The sequence below is a fragment of the Drosophila willistoni genome, assembly GCF_018902025.1.
Source record: "Drosophila willistoni isolate 14030-0811.24 chromosome 2L unlocalized genomic scaffold, UCI_dwil_1.1 Seg72.1, whole genome shotgun sequence".
NCBI lineage: Eukaryota > Metazoa > Arthropoda > Insecta > Diptera > Drosophilidae > Drosophila > Drosophila willistoni.
The window spans coordinates 3,078,927-3,105,669 of record NW_025814049.1 but is presented as its reverse complement, the minus strand read 5'-3'; the positions used below and the strand labels follow the sequence as shown (position 1 = coordinate 3,105,669).

The 26,743-nt window shown below is 36.2% G+C and overlaps 1 protein-coding gene across 1 annotated transcript in view; it reads right to left on the bottom strand.

Moving 5' to 3' along the window:
* Nucleotides 1–26,743, bottom strand: part of LOC6646114 — a 172,660-nt gene continuing 145,917 nt past the window's right edge. Inside the window, exons 9-12 of the mRNA XM_002068722.4 lie at nucleotides 19,897–20,025; nucleotides 19,195–19,395; nucleotides 810–988; nucleotides 1–729 (exon numbers count right to left, since the gene is read on the bottom strand). Coding sequence (XP_002068758.1) covers nucleotides 430–729; nucleotides 810–988; nucleotides 19,195–19,395; nucleotides 19,897–20,025 — 809 coding nt within the window. The 3' untranslated portion in view covers nucleotides 1–429. The remainder of the gene's footprint in view (nucleotides 730–809; nucleotides 989–19,194; nucleotides 19,396–19,896; nucleotides 20,026–26,743) is intronic.

Below are 26,743 nucleotides of genomic sequence, written 5' to 3'. Positions count from 1 at the left end.
ATGTGTGCGTGTGTGTGTGTGTGGGTGTTTGTGTGTGGATATATGTGTATAGTTATCTATATTTGGGGCGGGGATTATACTATGTATGTACTTGTGGGTTAGGCCTTTTTTCTTGAATTTTTCATTTTCATTTTTGATGCTAGGCTAAATTTGATTACAAATACAACACACACATACATATAAATATATATATATATATATAGAGCTAAGTTTACTTGGTATAGGTCGAGTAGAGTAAATAGTAGTTTTTGGATAGCATAATCTCATGTGGTTAAGGGGGGATTGGTTTTGTATGTTAAACGGGGGAGGGTTATATAGAAATAGTTGTAGTTTTTGTAGTAATAGTTGATAGTAGATACTAACTGCACTTCAATCGCTCATTCATTCAGTTCACTCACACACTCTCTCTTAAATTGTTCATCGCCCAACTCAATGGCAACTCAGTATGCTCAGGATGACCAAGGTCAGGACCAATGAGTTGCACAAATTGGTTGCCGTATTATTGCTAAAAACTGGGAAATGTATTTGTTCTGGTCGATTCAGTTCCTCCTCCTCATCGTCATCGATGGCATTCGACATGGGTCGATGGCGTTTTGTGAAATTCACATGAAAAACAGCCTCGGCCACGCCTCCAGGCGTTGAGACAATGAAGTAAAAAGTGCGCGGCACACGCTCATGCATACTAACATAGGTAAGACGAGCCTCCTTGCAATATGGTGTGGGCAGATCCTGCGCAAACAAAATAAAGCAAACAAAGACAAAAAACTTTAATAAGTAAAGATCTTGGGAACAGTTTTCTCTCTGTTTACCTTGACGGAATAGGCCAGTACTGTGCTGCCATATTGATTGCCCGGGGTAAAGACACGATCACCATGTAGCCAGCGTGCTGCATGTGCCGGGGGATTGGCACAGAATTCCACATTGAGATGTAAAGGTGAACCGGGGTAGGCCACAGGTGTGGCATTCAGTGCCATCACAGTGGGAGCACCTAAAAAAAAAAAAGAAACATAGAGAAAGATATTTTTAGTAATCAAGCTTAATACAATTTCGTTCAGTCAGTTTGTTAACTAACTAACTTCTCAAGGACTTTTGCTTAAGCTATGCTAAGTAAACTCTCTAAGCCCTAAGCTTCAGCATACTTCCTTACACACACACACACACACTCACACAGAGATTGCTAAGCTCTCTGGCAAACACAACTGTACTTTTACGCTACGCATCAGCTGCAATTAAAGCCTTGGTGGAAAAGTTTACTTGCCATCGCCACTAATTAAAAGCGTATCACCCGACAAATGTGGCACTTACCGCACTTCCACCCTCCCGCAAGCCACTCAGCCACTTTCCCCACACCATCTACTAAACACTAGGCGGAGACACAGTGTTGCAAAGAAAAAAACACAGATAGGAAAATCAAAATAAATAGAGAACAACATGTGCGGCTTGAATGGATGTGTGGGTGTGTGGGTGAAAGGTCATGGTTGTGGGTGAGAGGTAACAAAAAAAAAAAAGTTTGTTTTAAGAACGACGAAACTTCATTAAAAAGTTTTTGCCAAAGCGAATTTTGTGGAACTTATGTGGGTCATGGTGGATTAATACTAAGAGAAAGATATACAGAGAGAAATGCCGAGAGTTTTCGCTGAGATGCTTATGCAGTCTGACGACGTTAGCCAACACTGCGACAATCCAATTAGACACCCATGTGCTGCTGTTTCTCTCACACTAACTAACTAACTCACTCACTCACTCACGATGAGCATATTTAATTATCGAAAGGCACGAAAATTTTGCAATTTTCCTCATCATTGCCTTTGCCGGCAGAGCGACAGAGCGACAAAGATAGGAAATAAACTTTGAGCCACAATGGCGTCTAGGTCCCAATTCCTGGTAAACAAAATGGCCAAAAGTGTTAAGTGCAAATGAGTGTTGGCTCAAGGGTGTTGGCCATGGTACACGGCAACGAATCGTCCCCCTCTTCACAATTCAGGAGTGTAGACACAAACAAAAACAAATCGACACTCTGCAAAATTTATAACTTGAAAACCCTTCGACTAACTGCAAAATCAATTAAACCAAGTGAGTTTCTTTCTCTTTCACACGCACACACACACACTCTGTATTTTGTAACTTTCCCCCTTTTCAGCCTGCCAAATTATGCATTCAACGCCATTTTGTAGACTAGGGTTGCCACCACCAACAAAAAAAAAAGTGTAATTTATTTGACAGCTAAAAATGATTTTACTCTGTGTGTATGTGAGGCCAAAACCCAGCTCAGCTCTCAAAGAGATTTAAATTTTATTTTGATTTGCACTCACTGAGCCGTGTGGCAGCATTTTTAAAGGTTCTCCCCGCCACCCCACCCACTTGCCACTCCTCTTCATTCGCCATCGCTCAGTCTCAGGTGGTTCATGGCCTCAGGGTCCAGGGCTTGGTCATTGGTGCGATTTTTAATTTGATTTCCAAGCCAAAGAGCTTTGGGTGCTAAATTGAAATGAGTTTTGAATTGTGTGCGTAGGATGAGTCGAGCATGAAGACCATAACAAAGGGTAGGGTATATGAATGTGGGGAAGGGCACTAAGAAGGTGGTACCCAACATAAACAAGAGAAATTCTGCACAAATCATTTTGGAAGACAAAAATCAAACATTTCGTAATTTGCATTAAGGAAAGTAAGTGAAAAGGTATGCCTTGGAGATTAGTTTTTGTTTGTGGGGAATAAAGAGATTCAAACAGAAGAAGTATTCAGCAAAAACTTGTTTAAATTTAGATGAAAGATTGAAACAACTAATATTAAAAACTCAATAATTCTCTGAGCTATTCAAGGCCGAATATTTGAGTCATTCATCGAGAAGTAATACCGATGAATAATTCTTCGTTTGACTTTATTTAACAATACTTTTACAACTCTTACTCCATTCACATACTCAATTATGGCTTAAAGCATTAACCGAAAGAGCCGAAAGAGCCAAAAAGCACTGATAAAATCAACACTCAGTTTCTTGCTGATGGCTTTGCCCAAAAGTAATTTCAACAAGCGAATGAACGACTTCTCTGACTGCAATGACTGGATGTGAATGTGAAAATGCAATTATTTTTCTTGTTTTTTTTCTTCTGATATTCATTTTTTTTGTCTGGCAAGTGGATTTTCCAACACTGGCCACGGCATACGCAAATGACTGCCAAGTTTCAGCTACGTGCAATCAATGGTGCAAGCATTCGTCCCGTCCCCTCCGTCACACTTCTTTTGTCCGCCTTCTTCTTTTTGTCATTGTCTGGCCCCATTTCGAGTCGAGTGGCCGCCAAAAGTGTTGCAAAGCGTTTTTCGCAGTTGTTGCTCATGTTGTTGTCGCCGTTGCCCGCCCGCACCTTTTTATACACAAAAAAAGAGAGAAACTTTTTCTCCCCCTCGCCACTCATTCATTCAGCACAGACAAAAGGCAACTACGAAAAATTAAGTTAACTTTTTCGGGCAACGGGAATTGAGTAATTTTCAGCTGTAAAACTTTATTATTTTCGACCCGAACTGACTCAACTGGAGGTCTTGGTCTAAGGGTCTCGGTCTATTGTTGTTGCAACAATTGTAGAACATGCAAAGTTGCTGTTATTGTTTAAATGTTTACTTTTAGCTGTAGCAGTTCCCTGCACTCGTCTTCCCCTTCATGCCCCTCACTCTCATCCTTTTTGCTTTCTACTTTGGCAAAAACATGCAAATTTCATTTGTGAATTGCAAAGTGGGACGTAACGGCAGTGACTGGGGTAAAACCGCCAAGGACTTGGCAATTTTCATGCAATGAACCAAAACAGGCAACTTAATTATATCAAAGATGGCCAAAAGTACAGTTGCAGCAACTAACTGTATATAGAAATAAACTAGTTGTTATAGTTAAAGTTGGCCAAAGTGGTTGGAATTACTCTTGAGAATTTTCTCACTACTCAAACAACTAACTGATATTTCAAAATATGAACCAAAATATAATTAGAATTTGCAATTAAACTAAGCCAAAAGATTTGAGCAAATGCAATTTCAGTGAATGTTGCTGATAGAAATTTTGGATTTGAATAAAAATTAAAAATTTATAATGTGAATAAGGTTGTGGCTATATCAAAATAAATCTTTAATAAATCCGTTCCCATAGTTCCCATTTCTATTTTCGTTCCTTAAAATTTTGACGAGGTCTACGAAAGTACTTGTCAGAGGTAATAAACTCTTTTTAGCATACTTCTAGGATGCAGCAGGGAATTCTCATGTCTTGAAATGGTATATTCATTTAACAAACTTTTGAATGAATTTTTACAATGGACAATATAGAAGAAATCAAAATTTTCTATATTTAAATGTCATTTTAATATAAGAAGTTCAGAAAGCTATAACATTCCAATAATTCGCCAAGTTTTAGCTCCCTGAAGTGGAGATTTTAGGATGTCTTGTTTGTCAGAAATGTTTTGGAACTATTGGAAGACCTTCCGCATGCCCAAATCAAAATTATGTTTCATCTTTATTTTTCGTTAAGACTGGACAACCTAAAAGGAAAGTGTAGTGGAGACTTGTACGAAAAGTCAAAACAGATAAAAAAAAAAAGTTTGCAATTAAATCTGTTAAAAAAGAATAAATAAAGGAGAAGAAAAAGACGACATGGTAAGAGCATATAATGCAAAAGCGATACGTTACTAACGAACTTTTTCTAGTAACTTACTCTTTCGGAATTTCGAAATCTAAATACTGACTCATTGATTAGTTACAATGCCCAACAATACGGTAAATTGCCCTTGAATAAGATTAAATATTAATACACATTCGAATTGCAAAGATTTGGTGTCAGATTAACTTGGCATATTGATATTAAGAATGGCCTAAACAATTGAATAAACCATAAGTTGATGACAATTCCCCAAAGCTACTGACAAGTTGATTATAAAGCGTTCTACTACTACTTCTATTACAATCTACTATTACTTATATTTTTATTAAAATCAACAACAAAAAGAAAACCAAAAAACAAACACTTGGGTATACATTTTGGCAGCTTCAGCTGCAGGAATCATTTCCCCCAGAGCAATTTCAGACACATTCAGAAAGAGCAACAGAAACAAGAAAGCACACACACACACACACACACACACACACACACACTGGAACGAAATGATGGGAAAAGCTGAACAGAACAGACAATTACAGGTGAGCGGCATTTAAAAGACGTAAACAACTGCAAAACATGCCCCAGGGGCAAGAAAGAAAAACACAACAACAAAAAAAATACTGATATGAAGGCAAAGAGCGGCAGCAGCGGCTGTACAAGGAAACATCTGAAATCTGAAAGAGCCTGCAAGCTGAAACAGGTAACACACACACACACACAATGGAAAAAACACTGGCCAAATCTGGACATTAAGTGGACTTTAAATTACCCTGTAGTGGTAATAATGAAGGTTTAACAACTTTCTGTGGTATTAAATGTTTTTGTTTTATTACAGCTAGCCTGAATGGTAAAATTGGAAGTTAAGTAAATAGATAGGACTTTGGGGTATATCTACTATATGATACAACCAACTTTGAAGATCTTTAAACTAATCAGTTTCTTAGAATTAGATGAAACAGAGATCAGAGATCACAAATCTTATGAAAAGAAATAAAGTATTTAGTTTGGTCTCTATTAGATTTTTGAACAGAAAAATAAATCCTTTTGATTTAGGCAAAACATTAAGCCTCTATTCAGTTGATTCGTTGCAGCTGATCATGAATATAAGCCATATAGTATACTTTCCCCATACAATTGAAGCTTTCATTCGAGCCTATGACGACTATAGGGTATAAGACTTTATTAAATATGCACAGCTCAAATGAAAATACAGATAAAGAGCAAACGAGGGAGATAGAAAGTGTGGAGAAGAAAAGGAAAAGGCAAAAGAAAAATGGCCGGGGAGATGGTAACACTAAAATAACAGGCAATCCGACAGGCAGCAAGTGAAAATAACAATCATAATATTCAATTATGCAATGACTGCCTGAGGGAAGGACCAAGGAGCACAACCAGAAAGAGAACCCAGAGCAAGAGAAGTAGTGACCTCCACCTTCATCATCTCAAACCACCTCCGGTCGTCGGACCACCAGCTTCTTTGCCATGATTCGCGTTGTTGCCTTGTGTTTACCATGTTATTGTTGCCCTTGAATAATTAATAAACATTGTGTGCACTTAATGCAAAAAGCTGCAAATAAAATTACCAACAACAACACTAACAAGGACTTCTGTTAAAGCCTTATTTGCCTCCTTCGTCGTCGCTGTGTGTGTGTGTGAAAAATCATTTGGCTAAAATTGAAATTACGTGCTTTGGCTGAGCAATCAAAAAGGGATTAGCGCTCTTTCACTTTGGTCCACCCCGCCCGCCATTTGTCACTTGGCCATTTTAGCCAAGAGTTTACCTTTAGGCCACTTTTAATTGAATTTATTGTCATTGAGCAGAGAGGGCATTGAATTATAGATTACACCCGATGACAAGTTAAACCCAAAGTAACCTTCCTCCCCCTTACCTCGTCGCAACTTCTAACGCTGCTCTTCTTCAAAAAGCTTTCAACATTTATCTTAAGTTTTTTTTCTCTTGGCTAAGCTGGCAAAACTGTTTAAAAATTAATGATTAAAAGCAAAAGCATTGAGTGTGAGAGGGAGACAGAGTGAGAAAGAGAGATGGGGGCAAAAAGGTGGGTAAAACTTTTCAAAAGCCTTCGTTTTGTTATTGTTGCAAAAAGTTTGCTGCGGTTTGTTTTTGGCCAATTGTTAGTCCAAGCACGCGTTTTGCTGGCCTTTTAAAACGCGTACATGACAATTTTTAAATCGTCCTCAAAGTTTTTGCAAGGATTACATACTTTTTCTCATATCAAAGGCATTGCACCTGAGGCTAGTCCAACGCTTTATCTATACATTCTAGAGAAAGGTATGTCCAGTTCATTTACTAGGTTGCTCGAAGTCAAAAACTTGACTATTTGATATTCTTTTATGATTTTCAACTGACCTTAAGGTTTGCTTATATAAAGAATGATAGTGTCATGTTGGGGAAGGATGTGGTTGGTGTGGGGTAAGGGGTAGGCAGAGATAGCTAACTTAGGTAAAGTGCAAATGTAAAAGCAATGCAACTGAAAGTAAACACCGCATTAAACATACCCTTTTTATTCATTCATCGATAGTTTAAAGCATATATAAAATGTTTTTCGAAATTTTAGATACTTTTTTATTTTAGAGGATGTTATAAAATTGGTCATATGTTTGTTAGTAAAGTAAATTAACTTAATTTTTTTGATTATTAAAGATTATCTAATCGAAAATCTGAACTATAATCGATTGTGTCTATCAGTTGATCAGTTGTGTCTTTGAATACGCTCTTCATCAATGAATTCTATTTCAATTGTATACATTCCACTACTCAATAACACTTTCTAGATTTTAAGTATATTTATTACATATACTATAATCATTTTTGATCAAAAACAAGTAAATTAAAAATACCTGAAGGCAGGTAAGGACAGTTGGTATTATTAATACGTAAAGTCTGATATATAATGATAATAGTAAAGAACTAATAAAGGGATATGTGGGAAGTTACGGAAGTATTTAAAAATGGAGTCCAAAAGATAAATCAATATAAGACAAGAGATCTGCCAACATTTTCATAAATTTTAATATATAGCCAGCTTATAATCCTGATCAAACTATAAATATGATAAAAAAACTAAAACTGTTGCAAGCATTTTCCAGTCCCTAATGTACCCTTTCATTCTTTTGATAATACATAGAGAGAAACGGAAAAGCTAAAAAACTGATAAAGTTGTCATAATAAGAGCAGCCTTCTAGGTATGCATGCATCTTTACCCTGCTGTCTCTCTTTTTTACTGCCTCTATTTCTCTATGTCTCTGTGCAAATATCTCTAACCTAAATCTTGAAAATTTACAAAGAGCAAACCTCTTTTCCTAACCCTCTCGCCGTCACCTCTTTTCGCCTCTTTTTGGCGATGTCAACACAAATTAAGCCAAACATGTAAAACTGAATGCAATGTTGCCTCATCTGCTGATGCTACTCATGGTCCTCACCCACTGTCATTCCCCTCACTTGCTTCACACCCCTCTGCTGTCATAGTTTAGGTATTTAAATATGCTCTTTCACTTTCAATATCAAATGAGTGGCTGGTTGGCTGGCAACTTTTACAGCCAAAGATTCCAACTTGTAGATACTCCTCGGTTCTACCGCAAAGTTTGGCGTTTGCTCATATGATGGCAACTCAACTCTTTCTGTCCCTTGCCCTTTTTCTCTCAGTCTCTCTCTCTCTCTCTCTCTCTCTCTCGCATTCTCACTCCTTTACTTTAAGTAAAAACTTTGCATTTGCAACCCAATTTTTGAACTAGCCCTTTACCTCTCGTTTTTTCTCTCATACTCGTTTCTAGTCTTTGCCTTGCCTTGCCTTGCCCTGGCTTTTGCACAAATTGCACAAGTTGCCAAAAATCGCTTCACATGTGCCACTTAAAGTTTTTGGCTTTGGGTTTGTCGTGTAGTTTACCAAGTTGTAAGTTTTGTTTAGTTTAGTTTTTCATTTTATTTTTTTTTTTACCTGGCTTCCACTTGTAAAATTTAATAAATTTTTCTACCTAACGTTTTCTTAGTTTTGTGTATATTATTATGAAAGTGAGATGTTTGGCAAAGTTTTAAGTGATGTTGGGTAAATACACTACAAAATTATAGGTAAACATATATACACACACCACTTTGAATCAAAATTGAGAACAAGTTGTGAGAAGTAAAAATTTCTTGGGCGAAAATTGCTTCGGCAAATAAAGCAGTTGACTAATAAACACTGTAAAATATTGTTGACAAACAAAGTGATTTGTTTTAACCTTTCTAACCAAATTCAACATTAAATTATTTAAGTAAATTTGTTAAGTGTTGGAAAATGTTTAACTATAGACAATTATTATAGTTATCCAGTGTTATAAGTAAGTAAAATAAACTGAAGTGTTGTTAAAGTTTTGTATTTATTCTGCATTTCTCCTAGACATTAGGATTGACAGCTGGGTTCAGGTTCTAGTAGAGGAGGTTGGATGGGAGAACTGACATCGAATTGGGCGACCGTGGCTAACTGAAGTCCGATAAAGGAAAGTAAAAAACGGTCAATTGAAGTCTTAGAAAATGTCCAGGTTCCTGGAAAAGCCATAAAAACCTCTGGAGTTCCTACGATGGACTAAGTCATTCCAACCGACGTTTTGGTATATACTTAACCTTATTTGTTTGAGTTTAAGTATATTTTATTTATGGTATACGATAAAATACGTTGAAAACAATACGATTAACAAAATCCTTAAACATTTAAAATCTTCTTTTTACTGTAAAATACAAAAATGCTCATAAATTTAGAGACTTAGAGATCTAGAAATTGTTTAACCATTATTTAAGACACTAAAGAATTGATCCAATACCAATTACATAATTATTAGAATTTCAATTCTTTAAAAAATTAAGGATTTATATTAGCTTTAAATCTATATGGTCTGGTTATTTCATTTATAATTTGCCTTTAACTCATGGTTTGGGCAAAGAGTTGATTGACTTTTTAATTTATTCTTAAATAAAGTAAACGCATAGTGTTGCATATTAAAGTTTGATTTTTTATTGTTAGTGTTGGCAAAGCAATTACATGAAAAAGGTATTGCACAATGTTCTTTGATGAAAGGGCCTATAAGTGATGTCGACATTTTGATGTCAAATTGGCGCCATGTACGTTCGCTTTACATAAACTGCAGCCAAGAGGCGCCTCATAAAATTTGCGGCTCAGTGGAGAATGCAAACGGTGCGAAAGTTGCGGTTTTCAGCCAGAGCAACGACAAACACACACACACACACATAGAGATGGTGTGCGTGTTTGTGAGTGTCAGGCCTATGCTTTATAGTCTGACATTTGACATTTTTATTAGCTTTGTGGCGGCGTCGTTTAATTACTTTACGCACAACGTTACCAACAATTTTTCCTATATGCATTTTATCTCCTACTGAATATATGTCTATGTCTATGTGTGTGTGTGTGTGTGTGCTCTGTTGTGGGCATTGTCCTCGCTGGTCACAGTGAAATGCAATTAAAATATGCATTTGAATTTTATTGCATAGCTTTGGGCGTACCGAAAAATTACACATTTTATGCGTGAGCAGCTCATTAAATGGACATTTCAACATGCAGAAACCCTGGTGAGGAAGCGAGAGATGTTTTGGAATGGGATCCTTTTGGCGGTTGCTAAATGGATGTTTTTTTGTTCAAGGTCTAAATAGAAATTATAGCAATTGTTGGCCAAAAAATTTATAGTGACCAGATATTAGAGAACAGCATCAAACGAAAAAACATTTGTAATTTAAATGGAATTTCAACCCAATTCCTTTATCCTATTACTCATTAGTTGACGCTTAAATTGCTCTCAATCAATGTGCAACTTGAGGCACAACCCTTCTTTAATATTTTTATTTTTAGGCAACCCCCCACTAAGATCTCTCCCTCTCTCAGTAATTTTGCATAATCCACTTGAGGCAACTGGCAGGCGGTGTGTACACGTCATTATTATATAGCAACTCAGTTGCGTCCTTCATCTCCTCTTTGATTTTCACTGAGAGTTCCTTCCTCTCCCTCTCTTTCTCTCTCCGCTTATTATTAGTTGGTGCAACCAACAAATGTGGCTGCCGCTGGGCACACAATTGGTGGCCTCAACTGAAGCCAACTTAACCCCACAGGCGACAACTCTCAATGGAATTGTCTTAGAGGGGTGCCAATTTGCATACTCTAACTGGAGGCATTACTCTTTAAAGCAACGATTTGTGTAATACACAATGGTAAAGCTTTTATTGATTGAAGAATATATCGTTAACTCAACTTTTGATTGACTTGTAACATGCATATCTTTACTTTAAACAAGATAATTTCTTTATTTTTAAGGATTTACATATATAAAATTTGGAAAAAGGTAATTAAAAATTTATAATTTCTTAAGCTTTTAATATCCAGCTAAGAATTCAATGAAAAATACTTTACAGAGGGAATATAATGGAATGAAAAATATATCAGATATTGGAGTTTAGTTTCTGACACTAAAACTTTATATAAAAATGCTTTTAACACTTTCTTGACAAGTTTCCGATTCAAATTATGGAAAGGGCATTAAAATGTTGTTAGTTTAAGCTTCGTTTTATACGTTGTCTTGTATATTTTGCATATTTTGAAGTGCATTTCGCCTAATTTGTATTTATATTGAGATTTCTCAAGTGTGCTAGACATTCGCCGAGTGCAAATTAGTTTTGATTTCGACCCATTTCATATGGAAATAAATGAGAATTCGAATTGTCAGCTTGTTTTACAGCTCGTATCCGGCCAGACATAAACCAATGGGAGTGCGGAGAGAGAGGGGAGGAGAAAAGAAATTCCAGAGGAAGACAAGCCTAAGAGAGGGGGGGGGCAAAAAGGGTTGACCGACGACGTCTGTTGTCATCTATTTGAACAACTTTTTCAACTCATTTCCGCTGCAGAAGTCACCAGGCTGGCAATTCTCTTTCCCTCTCACTCACACACATGCCCTGTCTCCCTCTGTCTTACTCCATTTTTAGATGCTGTCATGGTCTGTAGCCATCTCTTTCATCTTATGACCAAAAATATGATTTTCTGCAACTGTCTGAAAAGTTTTTGCTGCTGTTGTTGTTGTTGTTGCTGTTGCTTTTGCTGCTGCCTTGGCAGCCATTTTTTAGCCTTTTGGAGTTCATATTTTAACTAACGACTGTAGACATTAGTGTGGGAGTGAGATGGCCATACATATGGAAAATTATAATTTAGTCAACATGCCCCTGCCATCCCATCTTATCCATATCTCTCTCTCTCTTTCTGTCTTCTTCTCGGCGTGTGTGTGTGTGTGTGTGTGTATGAAAATTGAAGCGTAAAAATTAATGCTTGAGTGCATTTTGTGCAAAAGACAACACACACAAACACACTCACACACACATATACGGCATAGAGCAAAAGGAAAGACCAGTGGAAAAACAAAAAAGATAGGAAAAAGCGTTGAGGAAAAACGGGTAAAAACTGTTGACAACCAGCCAAGAACAACATGAATTGTGGGTGGCTAGTGGTAAGAGAAGAGAAAGGGGCGGAGAAAGTCAGTTGCTAAAGGGAGAAAGTTTTACGACTACAACTGTGTGCGTGTATCTCTTTTTTTTCTTCTTTCGTTTTTGAAACCAAATTATTTTAAATGCATTTTATAAGCAAGAGCCAAAATCTTTTTTATTTTTCTGAGTTTTTTCTCGTCCAGTTGCTTTTGTGTCAACTTGAACACAAATTGTGTAAGGAAATTGACAAAATTTGTAACTGAGAACACACACACACTAAATGAAAAAAACAAAGCAAAAATGTCCAGAATATATAAACAGAAACAGCAAATGTAACAACTAATTGGAAATGCACAAAAAGAAAGCCACAAATTGCCATAAAGAACAACATCAGCAAAGAAATTCAAGGAATTCCAACAAAAAAGTAAAGGCTAAAAATAATAATTAAATATTTGCACAAGTATTACCTTTTGGCAAAATGATGGTTGCACTTAAATAGTAAATAAAAGAGTTTACATAATGAAAAGAAACACAAAAATGCCAGAGAAATGGAAGAGCATAGTTCTGGTTGAGGTTAAAGTGAAATATATCAAATAAAAGGCTAAAAGCGGTAAAGAAAATTAGCTAGAAGCTGATTCCCACTAATTTTGGTTTTCATAATAATTATCTAAACCACTAAAATGATTCAAATAACTAAAGTTTTCTTACCTATCATCGGTGACCTAAAAAATCTTAAACAAAAAACTTTTCAAACAGATGTAACTGCAAAATCTTTGAATTTTTTGTTTTAATTTCTTTACATCTTATAAATTTAACTGCATTATAAGCATATATACAAATTTTGTTAAATGACATTCCAACATTTCATTTCATAACTTCAAAGCATTTGGGAATGGGCTCATTCGTTTTACGGTTAAACTATTTACCCAACATTTAGAGACAATTCCCCAGAGTGTACAATTTCTGTTTGGGTTCTCGACTTTGAAGTTGCAATCGGAATTGGAGTTTTAATTTTGAGTTTTGCAACCCTTAAAAAAAAATCGTTTATCTAATGCCCAAGATCGACACGAAAGTGATGAAAAGGACGAAGGGAGATGGAGTCGATACTTGGCAAACATTTAACATGCAATTTGCCGCAGCTGCTGTGAAAAATTTTGTGTTCCTCGCTTCGTTTGATAAAAAATACGTTGCCCTGCCTTGTCGCCCAGCATACACAATAAATTGCCATTTAAATGAGGCACAAATGGAATACACAAAGTAAAAAAAAAAAGCGTAAGATGTCCTCCCTCTGTCCACTCCCCCCCTTTGCATATTTTCTGGGCTCTGTGCCCTCCCCTTGTAATGAGTAGAAACAAAGCAATATTTGCCAACAAACGCGCAAAATTCCAAAAGCAAATTTGCCAAAAAGGAAAATTACGCATGATAAATGAAAAAAAAAAAAATGAAAAGAAAAACGGATGAAAAATATTTTTGTGTAGATGGGAAAGGAGGAGTGCTAAAGAAATGCTGCAAAAGTTAAAGGAAGGAGAAAGAGAAATGCTGCCTCATATGTTGATCAAAAGGCATGCGGCCAAGCAACAAACAGAAATGGAATTGGATAGCCGACTTTTAAATACTCTCAAGCAAATAAAAAAGCTTAAGACATTCTCAGAGTTAAACTTTAGAATTCTAGGGCTCAGAAGTTAATTACAAGTTAGGGAATCGGGTATTTTCAACTTTACTATAAGATATAATACACTCTATATAGTAAATAAGAGGTCACCCATAAATTACTGTTGTGTTCCATACATATTTCCTTTATGAGAAAGTTATTACACTTACAATCTTTCCATTTTCTGAGAATTTTAAAATATATCTACTAAAAAGATTTTACTCCCATTATCATTAATCTGATTCTTAATCCAGAAATGTCAAACAAACTTCAGATCTGCAAAGTTAATCATAGATTCAGATATATGTATGTAAGCTTAAATTTGTCGTCTCAGTAAAACCCTTCAGCTCTTGTTTATAGGGTATACACATACATATACGAAGAAGGCAAGAAGATGATGATGATGAAGAACAAAAAAATGGGAATTGAGGCAACATGCATATAACAAATTAGCATGCATAAAACAGGGCACAACCAAGGGATAGAGGTAGAGAATGGGAGTGATAAGTAGAGGAGGAGTAGAGGATTGGTGGGGTGTAGGGGTAACTGAAGTGTGTGCGAGAGCATAAAGCAATATTTATGCTGCAGAAGGACTTTCGTATCCTTGTACGTTGCTAAATTAAGCAAGGAATATGCGAAGAGAAGCTTTTATTAGAAATCATTTGCTGGATTCAAGCAGCTGGAGCAGGAGCAGAAGCTGCGATGAATAAGTGAAGCGTTATGGAAGGGAGTTCCCGTCAGTTGCTTCTCGCCCTTCACCTCAAAAGTTGTAATAAAAAAATTCCACAAATAATCATTTAAACCTCCAGAGGCAACAAGAATGAAACTCATTTCAATTACAAAAGAAAAAGAGAAAACAAAAACAAGAAAAAAAAACCCTGTGATACCCAATAATTACTTTCAATTTGTACAAATTTCTGACAAAGAAAATTCTTCTTTCTTTTACAATAACATATATCACTAAATGAGACATCGTCATTAGTTTTTAATAACTAAAAAAAATAAATAAGGAAATTTATTTTTTTCTCTCTTAAAATAACTGCAAACTGCAAAAAAAAGGGTCTAAAAATAAGTTGTAGCTACTGAGCTACTTTTGCCAGTTAGTTAACATATGCAAAACTTGCCACGCCCACACATACAAACACTGTCAACAAGAAAAACGCCCACATAAAGTTAAGGATTGTGCATAAGGAATATCACAAAACAAAAAGAAAACAACGAAAGCAAATTCAAACAGCTGGACTAACTTTTATCCTAAAGGTATTTCAATACCCTTACAAAATTTACTTTTAAGTTCTTCAATTTATTATAATGAATGTTGTTCATTAACTGTAGAAAATATACTCAAATCATTAACTGTAGAAAATATACTCCCTAGATTAGTTGGATTCGTATTTGAACTATCGGATTTTAACTGAACTTGATATTTTCATGTAAAATTAATAAAATTTGTTGAAAAATGTATTCACTTTGAGTTTTTTCAATATAGGAAACTATTTTTTAAAGTTCTTCTAAGATATTATATTTTTCTAGAATATTCTGAGACGGCTTTCCACAATGATTTGTACGCGATGATTTCCTAAGGATAATACGGCTAAGGACAGTAAATTTAAATATGAAGTCAATTTCGGACATTTAGTGATCTAATTTATTATTACCACTTTACACTTTGACATTTAATTTAGTTATACAATTTTATTTCACTGACATAAAGCGTGGAACCACAGATTTCGTATAATTGACATAGGATATAAATATTTGAATGATTTAGCACCATAGAAAGTATCACAGACTAGGAGACAAAAAATCAGACTAAAACATTAAAAAAAATTAATTAATGATCTAATCTTATCTGATCTGAAAACCATTTTAAAAGTTCCTTTAAATGGACTTATAGATAAAGTGCAAAGTGTGGTAGACTTTTAAGTACACTTTCTTTACATTTTAGAGTATTCAAAAGGAAAAGCAAAGTAATGCTAAAGCCAAAGCGAAATTGTGAGGGAAAATTGTTATTTAATTTGTGTGAGTGCTGAACATTTTTGCAGCTGCTTCAGTTGCCCAGAGTTGCTTCGAAGTTTTCCTTCTCTCTTCAACGGGGTTTTTTCGTTTCACTTTTTTTTTTTTTTTGTACTTTCCAACGCGAAAAAGTTTTTCATGCCCAGCACACGCACTAAACTTTAACACAAGCATAAGCATACATTTCTTCATCTTTTTTGGCTCACACACATTGCCACACACACTCTTAAGTAAGTGCACTTTGCATTGGTAGTGTTCAGTAGTTTTTCCCCCTCATCCTTAGGTTTTTTATATTTTTTGTTGTTTCTTCTTTCAAAATTCATATGCACATTTATTTTAACTATTCTTAGTTGCATATGCAAGTAGGTGCAAGACGCTGCTGCACGGAGAAGCTCGACCCGAGCTTCTTTGCATAAATTTTGAGGCTCTCGCTCTTAAACGAAGCGTAAAGGCAACGAGTTCATTATGAAGCAAAAAAGAAAAGGGTGGCACAGAACGTAGATGCAACAACATGTGCATAATGAAGCTTTGTAGTTTCCTCTATCCCTTTCTATAGGTTTTTTCTATTTTTCCGTTTTTTTTTTTGTGTTTTTTGTTTGTAGCTTTTGACCTCCCTTTTAACTACTAATCAAAAATGTCAAGCCAAGCAAGTGATTGAGGTCATAATTAATATTCCCTTTGTCAGCGTTTATTTTGTCTTACATCTCCTTTTCTCCACATCTAAGCTCGCTAGGTTTTTTTTTTAATTTTTTGGCATTTGACTTGGTAATTAAAAAGTTTGCCTAGTTCTTGGCAAAAGGTTTAGGTAATCAACATGACAAACTAAGGGAATATACCCTACGGTAGAGATTACATAACGAGAGAACTAATTTCAAGGATTGGTTTTCTTAATTTCCACTTGAGTTTGCTGCAGTCAGCTTAATTTTAACTATAAGTTAATGAGTCGACTTTTAAAATGCTCAGCAAGTAGGTGCTTAAATTTATTTAGTGACTTAATTATTAGAAAGTTATAATAAAATCTACAGAAAACTATATTAATGGCCAAAATATATTCCCTTTTTGATTTCTTAATATTGTACATACCTATTTATTCAAAGGATTTTATAGGGTATTAAAAAAAAGGACAAAGAAAAAGAAACGGAAACTTTGTAGACAGTAACTTTCTTTTCTCTTTTTTTTCTTTCTCATCTTCTGTGTGTGTGTGTTTGTGTGTTTGTTTGCAATTTTTGTATTTTTGTTTAATTTTACAAGAAAATACAAATAGTACAAGGACAACCCAAAGGAATCTTGCAATCTCTTGCTGTCACTCCTCCTTCTCGCTTTCTGTGTTCTGTTTTCATCTTGCCAACTCTTTGTGCTGTAAATTTAATCTATTGTATGTGCTTTATCAAACTCTACCTGTGTCTCTGATATCCTGGGAATCCTTTGCTTGATAAATATGACTATTTACACATTTGTGTGTGTGTGTGTGTGTCTTCTACATAGTTGTTTATTTGTGTTAAGCGTTAGCAGCAACGCCTTCTCCTTGTTCTTCTATTTCCATCTATCTTTCTTCGTCTTTACCCCATCCTCCTTTTGGAGTGGTTTTGTTTATCTAGCACTCAATTTCGCAGTTTTAATGACAAAATGTCTTACCTTGAAATTGCATGCGAGAGAGCATTATAAGTGTTGTGTGTCCACATGGATAGCTTATCCCCCGCCCAATCCCTCCACCCATTCACCTAACCTAACTGACGTCTACGTCCGACCCGTTGAACGACTTTGTTTGATTGCTTGGCTTGGCTTTGGGAGCCAAGAAATGGGTAAGGAATTGTGCGAGTGTGTGTGTGTGTGTATGGGAGCTTCTTTTGCCATGTTTGGATTGCACTCAAGGGTAAGCTTGGCCAAGGCTTTGCTGTTGCTGTTGCTGGCACTGTCAGTTGGTAACCCACCTTCAACCCACCCCACAATCTTACACAGTAGAGCACTTGCCAAGTTTTATTGTCTCAATGTCCACTTAGCTTTCGCCTCAAGACAACTTAAGCTATAGTCTTCAAAAAAGGGGGGAAAAAAGAAAGAAAATATGAAAAAGGATAAGCAGAGCAAGCAAGTGGAAAAGAGATGGAGTTAAAGTCAAAGCTTTGCAAAAATTTTCTTTAATTTCCGTTTGCACAATTTCCAACTTTGTGTTTCTTCATTTTTTTTTTTGATTTTTTTTTTTCTTACTGATTGGAATTGCCTCAGTTGCAGATCTCCTGCCATCATTCCCTTCAACTACATCTTGAGTCTCAACCTTTTGCCAAGTCATCAATCATGCGTCGTTTTTCCACACGCCCAGGCAAAAGATTTTCTGACAAGTGTCAATGCGACAAGAGAAGAAGTGATAAAGCAGAGCATAAGCACACACAGAGCACAAAGAATGTCAGTAGAAACACGCAGAGAGAGAGAGAGAGAGAAATCAGAGGGAGAGACGATGGTTATTCTCCAGCGCGAAAAGTCGTTCGGGGAGCCTTGCGAAATCACATGCAAAGTAAAATGTCGAAGTTTTTGACAGCAAGAAAATAAAACTTTTCATTTGTTTTTCCAATGTCCCCGAAAACTCCTGTCAAAGTTTTTAATGTTTTTAACTCGTCGCTGTCACCTGACAAGTAAAAATGTGGGCCATGTCCCCACCTCCCGCTCCACCGCCCATTCCTCTTATTATGGTCTACTCCTCTTTCTTTTTAATGGACGGTTCGTTGCTGTTGGCTAACATTAAATGAAATGAAACTTCACTTAACTAATTGTGAGTCAAGTTAAAAGTGCGTTGTCGGCAGGTAACTAAACGGCACGAGATTGAGTTTAAAATTTGTTCTAGGTGACAGTTAAGTTTACTCTTATATTGCTTTATGCTTGGCTGTCGGTTAACTTGAGGTCAGCTTAAAGTTGGTATAGATTCACTTTGTTTTGGTCTATGGTTCAATTACATAAAGATCAAATAGAGTTAAGATTTCACTTGTCTTAATAGTAGAGCTGGGCCTAAACTTGCTTAACTTGGAAAAGATTTACAAGTTATATTTAAGTCTTAAGTTTTTGTGAAACATAGTAGAGATAAAACCTTTCCCAAACCATTTATTTCCTTATTATGAAGTAGCTCAAAACGCTCTTCTAAAATGAACTTGCTGAAACTTAACCTTAAACCTTAGATCAGGTTTAATAGTTCAGTTTCTCTTTGAAATAGTGTCCAACACTTTTATTGTTTATATATCTATCTGCACCTAAACTCTAAGATTTATGCCAATTAATGGATTCTTAGGTCTCAAAAATGATCAAATTTATGCTTTAATACTATCAGTTTGACTATTACCTAGTTACATATGTGATAAGTTTTTTGTAATCTTCTTTTGTTAGCTATTCCTTCACTTAACTTTAGCTTAACCTTTGGTTAGTTTTATAACTTACCTTTAACCGACACTGTCACACTTTGTAGAACTTCCAGTTTCTTTTTGTTGGCCAACGATTGACCCACACACTTGTAAATGCCCGCATCCTGATACATCACATCCTTCAGCGAGAATTGTCCAGTCGGCTGAGAGCTGCCATAGCCAAGGCCACGCAGACGCGCCGAAATTGGATCCAAATGGGACCAGCAGCCCAGGGAGCCTAAATCGAAGTAAAGAAGACAAATGAATAAATGAAACGGAGAGAGAGAGAGAGAGAGAGAGACAGAAAAACATAAAAGTCATTGTAGAATTTAATTAATTGACTTTTTCGTTACGAATAGAGCGCAAAGGGGGTGGACTTGGGTGGCGAGGGTCAAAAGAGTGCGGCACGCAAGTTTTAATTTCTTTAATTGATGCTCGGCCACGCCCACTTTTGTGTCTTGGTCGTATCTATTCTGGCCTAAAAAGTGAGCAAAGTAAATTGCACGCATAATTAATTTTCAATTGCGCTAATTAATGACTGAGACAACAAAAGCCATTTTCATTCCCATTCCCATTTCCATTTCAACAAATATATATTTTTTTGGAGCGGGATGGGACGGTAAATATAAAATGTAATTAGAAATCATTTCTCAGCCGGAGTTAAAGTTTCTTTTTTTGGTCGTGGCGGCATTCCTTTTGAAGTTATGGTCTTCATTTATGATGGTTCTTTGTGTCTTACCTTGAGGACATTGCAGGGTAACAGCTCCGCCCAATTGCACTTCCAGTTGTCCCTTATTGGGATTATGTGAGGCAGCTGCCACCGACACATCCTGATCATCGGGCTCCGATGTGACATCCACCGAGTCATCTGCGAAAGCAAACCCAAAAGAAAAAACATGATGCTTTAAAATGTGAATACTTATACAGACATATGTCTATATGAACATATGAATAAATGTTTATGATCAGCTTGTCAGCAATTGTCAAATGTGACAATATTTCAATGACAAAAAGAGGAGTGTGGCTCGACAAATTGCTCATTCTTTGCTACACTTTTTTTTTTATTTTCTCGCATGCAGCACCTGAGTCATCTGGTGACTAAGCACAAAGAAAAATCAACGAACAGAGGACCTCTGTGGTAAGTCGACTGTAAAAATATCCTATATACATCAAACTATTGTCTTTTCTCCCTGTGTTGGTTGTTGATTTCAAATTAGATACTCTGAATTAAATTGATTTAATTTTGTTTCCTTAAAATCTTCCGAATTGAATTGAATCGCTTTAGGATCAATTAAAACTCCAAAACAATTCATCAAAGAAACTTATAGTCACACTATTGGCAAAACGAAAACAGACTTTATTGTTCAATATTTTTCGGTTATGGCTTCAAGTAATGTCCTTTTTAGGAATTTTTTGTAAAATTCATTTCATCGACTTTTTATATTACTTTGTAATATTTTCTTCTACATCTGAGGAATTGCGAGCCCATAGTTTCTAGTGGACCTATTATCAATTAGATGTTTTGTTTCTTGAGTTTAGAATTATTTTATTAGGATCTTTATCGCTGTTATTCCACATAAGTCAAGAGTTCAACTTCAACTCATAAAGAGCCATAAAGTTTGAACTTAATTGCCTTTTTTCCAGCAGCAAGTTGTCCGAATCGAAACACTTTTAATAAGACATAGGAATCAAATTCTCCTGAACGAAAAGGTTATAGGGTATCGTAAGAATAATATAAGATATCTGCCTTCTCTGTCTATTTTTCGCATCTCTGTTCAGGTAGCTGGAAAATTGTCTTCAGACCGCAAAAATTCATAAATATACAAAGACGCTTTCCGCTTGTTCAGTACACCCCATTGTAGACCTCCCAAGCCGGATGCTTCATTCTAATTTCAAGGCGAAACGAATAAGGAGAGAGAAAAGAACAAAAAAATTTATTTATGTCATTTCGTTCGCATATTTTGTGCTTAGCGACAACCCTGAGACCTGCTTTAAATTTTCCTTTTCTTTTGTGTATGTGTGTGTGTGTAGCTCTATGTGTGTGTGTGTGCGCGTCATATACTTTATGGCACTGTTCATATTACAATATAAATTACAATTTACGCTGACATGTGCCTAAAAGTATGCAACCAAGGTCTCTTTTGTTTGAGGCCGGATATCATAAACAATAACTTGAAGCATGGCAAAAAAAAAAATGGAAGAAAAAGAGTGAAAGAAAGAAAAGAAAACGAAAAAAGGGGGAAACAAATCTTGATAAGTGTAAAAAGAAAACGTCAGCTAAGAATTTCACTCAAGCTTCTTAATATATTTGTACACGAAACAAGTTAACCATAAATTGGTAAAATAAAACTAAAGAGAATCCACTGAGATTTGTCTGGTTTTGTCTAGACGAGACCAGCAATTAATTGTAAGCTCATTTTGCACTCCAACCACTGAACCACTCAATCACCCACCCAGCCACCCATCCACCCACTCATCCCCACTCATCATTGCTGCCTCGAATGTCAATCAGCCCGGTACAACCCCTCGATCTTGGTCATTTGCCACCCCTTGGCGAAAAATTTTATTGCTGACAATAGCGCAAAAATGTTCGCTCACTCACAACATGCCACGCCTTCGTGTTACTTAGTCAAAATCACGTAGTTATAAAATATTTTATTGCCAGCACCACACTCACCACTCAACCACACCCCACTTCACCCCACCACTTCATCCAATTCACACAAAAGAAGTACACAAAGTACAAAGGTAATGACAAGTGATGAGGTAAAGTGAGGTCTGAGGTGTGCCTGATGGGCAGAGGCGTGGGGTGTGAAATGGTAGACAGTCATAAGAACTCTGTCTCTGTACAGGACTGTCTTTTTTCGTCGAAAATGTCTAATGAGCTCAGCTCAACTGACAGACGACTGATTTGTCAATGGACATGGCCCTGAGGCCTGTTTGTCGTTGCGGCCAAGTGATAAGGAATTCTCAATGAAGCGAATGCCGAATGGTTTGGGTGCGACAGGATGTCATTGATAAACTGCTCTAAAGCGAACAGAAACCTAAAACTGACTCGCTCATTTTCAAGAACCTTACGACAAGTCAAGAGATTCTTATTAAAATGAAAATCCTTAAATGAGGAAATAACTCCTGCAAATGGTATCTAATTTGACTTTTACTTCCTGTTTGTGTCAATATATGCATTGCATTTGCATAATGGTGGTTCAGCTTAAACTTTACAATTTATTAGGTTTTTTCTTAAATATGACTAGTCAAATTATGTGACATTACTTATTGTTGGTAATGTGAGAATTAATTTTCTCATTAAAACAGTAAACACATTCTGTGTACTTAAGACGAGGAAACTGATAACGAAGGAAGCTAAAACTTTACTTGTTGTAATAGGAAAAGTGGAAGGACATAAGTTTTAAGTGTAATTCAAAAATTAACAGGACATAAGTTTTAAGTGTAATTCAAAAATTAACAGGACATAAGTTTTAAGTGTAATTCAAAAACCAAGAGGATGAGTTTATGCTTCAACATAATGAAATCTAACGAGTAATCTATTTCCATTGCATCTGGTATTTGCAGATACAATTTAATTTAGTTAATATGAAGAAACTTGCAACATTGAAGAAGTCTCTTATGTCTTAGATAGAGAAAGCCCACTTCAATAATAAATAACATTGTTTTTTTGTTTTATAGTTCAGAAAAAGCTGTGCTTGAAGATAAAATTTAAATCTCTGAGTTATATAATGTCAAACCATAAATGGAAAAATATCAAAGAAGCTAACATCGGCTATGCCAAAGTTTATATACCCTTGCCGTCCTTGGTAATAATAATTTTACATGTTTGTTTTCTGCAACTCAATTCATCAATATACAAACAAAACAATTTTACTCTCTATTTTACAATTTGTTCTTCTTCTTCCCTCATTCCCCAAGCGGACAGACGGACATGGCTATATCAACTCAGCTTCGGAAACGTCTCCTTCTGGGCGTTACAAACATCTGACCAATTTTATAATACCCTCTGCAAGGATATAAAAATATAGACTCTTGATTAAAAATTTATAGTAAATTCTTGGAAAACCTTTGACAACGTCTTGGTTGACTATCGCTATTTTTAAGGAAAATAAATACACCAGAAATTCGTCAAATTTAATATCAGAAATCATTATCATGTTCATAAGAGAATCTCTCTCTCTCTAAAAACTGTCTGAGATTTATTAATGTTATATTTATTTGAAGAACCATCAAAACTATTTATGACAAACATAATTATTTTGGAGCTCACTACCTATGTATGTATGTATGTGTATATATAATTTGTTGTATTTCCGATATTGTAATGGTAGAAGTAAAATAACTTGAACAATTTATGAATCAATAAAGAAAACCCTCTATTGTCCTGGCCACTTGAAACTCTCTCGTAACTCTCACACCATTGAATCGCAGACGTAACTAAGTGTATCCGAAAACAACTTTATACAATATATCTCAAGTACACCCACACACCCATATACATACATATACCCACACCCATACATTGACACACATTCATAATTCCCAACACTTGTACCACGCATATTTTGCTTCATGGCCATAAAAAATCTCCAACCTCATACGCCAGCCACAGTTTACCACCTCGCCGTTTCCCCATTTTTCGTAGATGTTGCTGTTGCTGTTGGTGTAGTTGTTGTTGGTGAAAGTAGAAAAGAAAGCAAATAAACAAAAGCAAACAAATGTGCATCAAGTATCCGTCCCGTCCATATGGCGACACTAAAACAGAATGAGACACAACAGAAGAAGACAAAGCGACTCTAGTGGAAAATACATATATATATATATATATACATATATTCTTTTACTGGGTGGGGGACGAAAGGCATATAAATCCCAACTCATAACACAAGATGAAGCAGAAAAAGCAAAAGAAACTGAGAAGGGGGCAACAAATATGAAGAGCAAACAGCAAACACTAATGCAAACAAGAGGAATCAATATGCCAGAGAAGCATATTCAATGTGATGGGCCAGAGGAGTCGGGAGAGAGAGAGGGAGAGGCTGATTTCTGGGTGGTTGCTGGTGAAGAGGTTGCTCGATTCTCGCCACCAATCATTAATCATAAAGCATCATCATCAGCCATCGAGTAGTGTGAAAAGGGTGAGTGCCAGAAGGACCTTAGGTCCTGCCCTGCCAAATCCAGGCCCAGTACCAACTTTCAGCTCCCGGAGTCCCAAGAGTCATACCCAACTCACAGAGCGGGTTCATCAATATGTCGACACATACAGGAAAAACTTGCAAGTGTTTGTGTGTGTCTGTGTGTATCTGGGGGGTGTGTGCGAGTTACATAAATCCTTCAAACAGTTACGCGTATTTGCCTGTCGTCTACATATTATAAATTGTATTGTAAATCGAATCTGTTCTGGTTTTCACTTTCATTTAACTCAAGCCTTTATATCAGGTTGCTCTACTTAGTTTATATGTTCTACACAGATCGCTAAATATATATATTTTCTCCATATATAGATATATATTGCATTTTGCCTTTATTATGTTGTATGCCAATTTTCATTAGCCAACAAGCAGCCAAGCTGAATTTTCCATCTTCATATTTATTCATGAATACGCATACAACCCATACGAAAGGGGGGGCGAGATGGGGATAAAAAAGGGGGAAAGCAAGCTGCATCATCAACATCAGAGGCAACAATCAGCTTAACTTGCAAGCTTCATAAACAGTCAGCGCAAGCAGTAGAAGTAAATTCAAGGCGAAACCAAAAATGGAGAAGGGTCCACATGAAGTGGCTGCCAACTATAGTTACAGTTCGGAGCTTCAAGCTTCTAGCTTCGAGCTCCAGTTGCCATCATCTCCAATCTCCTGCCTTCCTAGCTTCTCTCTCTATGTGTGTGTGTGTGTGTGTGTGTGTGTGTGTGGTGGATGCATTTGATTGCGTTTGTGTGTCTTGGTTATAAATTTTAATTTTTCTTTTTCGCTGGCTGCCAGTTCTTGCTTCTTGTGCAACTTGAATTTGTTGCCACTTTCTTTATTTTTAGGTTGTTTTTCTTTCCAACAGCTACTTATACACTAACAAAAAAGGGCAATTTAGTTCAAGCAATAACTAGGCATCATTTATTGCCATAACATTCAAAATTTTCTTAATCAAAAACAACTTTTCACTGTAGTTGAAAATGATACTTGATCGGAGATGCAGTATAAAGATTCTGATATCTGAAATCAATAGTGTAATTCAAATTCGTTCTAAGTAAAACTAACTTTCGGAATGCTACTTAAGATAAAAAAAAGAAAATGGTGGAAAAAAAGGGGAAACAAAAACTAAGCAGTTTGAAATGTAAACAGAAAACAATTGCAACTCATTCACAAGCAGGCAAACGATTTTGGATACGAAGATATGAGGCAATGTTTATTTTTAGTCCTAATCCAATTTAAGTACAAACAATTTCATCAAATTACAAGCAAAATAACTGGCAACATCCATAAAAGATAATCTCTTTGGGTCTGAAAAATTTACGTTTATTTGGCAGTATCGTAAAAATTTCTCACCATCTTCATCTTCATTTTCGTTTTAGGTTTTTTTTTTGTTTGTGTTTGTTTTATTTTTTTTATCATTTAAAGATGAGTTTTTAATATTTCTTTAACTTGCCACAAGAAGAAGATGAAGGAAATCTAAATGAGTTTTTTGTTTCCTCTTAGAGCAACAAAGAAACAGCAAAAAAAAAGTCAAATAAAATTTTATTGAAAATCTTTCCTCGAAAGGACTTTTTGTCCAAGAATGAAACGAACGGAACCCTCAACACATACCGAAACATAATCGCTGGCTATAAAAACAAAAGGAGCGCAAACAGAAAAACTAATAATCGTGCGCGCCGATAAACACACACACACACACACATACACAGAAATGCTGGCAAAGGACGAGAGGTCCTTCCTCCTGCCGGACATAGTGGCAAGGGATGGACGAGACAAAAATACAAAAACAAAAAAAAAATTGAATGCCTCATATCGTTTTTGGGCAAAAAGGCGGAATAAACAATAAAGTTAAACCGCGATAACCAGCATGACAAAGGATAATGTATAACATGCGCAAGGACATTTGCCGATTAGCTCTAGACGCCAGTTGAGGCGCATGAAATAAACAGAATTCGAATGCGCACAGGGCCCAGGGGGTAGGGCGGAACATTGCCAAACCAGGATTGCTTACGATAGCGTGTAAAATTAAATTTTATTGTAGTACCTCCCATCCAAGTTCTTCCCCCTTCTTCCCCGTTTTCTTTTCTGAACAACTTCTTGGAATGCTTTTCATTTTTCGGGCCATTGTTTTGTATTTCTAGTTCTCGTCTCCAAATTGAAGTGGCTGATAATGCGGATCGGGTGGCTGGTTTACCGGGACGGGGTTCGGGGTCTGGTTGCATATTCATAACAGTTGGTTGGCCAAATTAGTTTAGAGAGCAAACTGGCGAATGCAATTTGCTTGTAAGAAGGGCAAGTTAACCACCAAAGAGGTCCTTGGAGAACAATTCAGAGGTCACAAGTGTTGAACACATGCCAAGCAATTGCATGTTGTATGTTGGCATAAAATG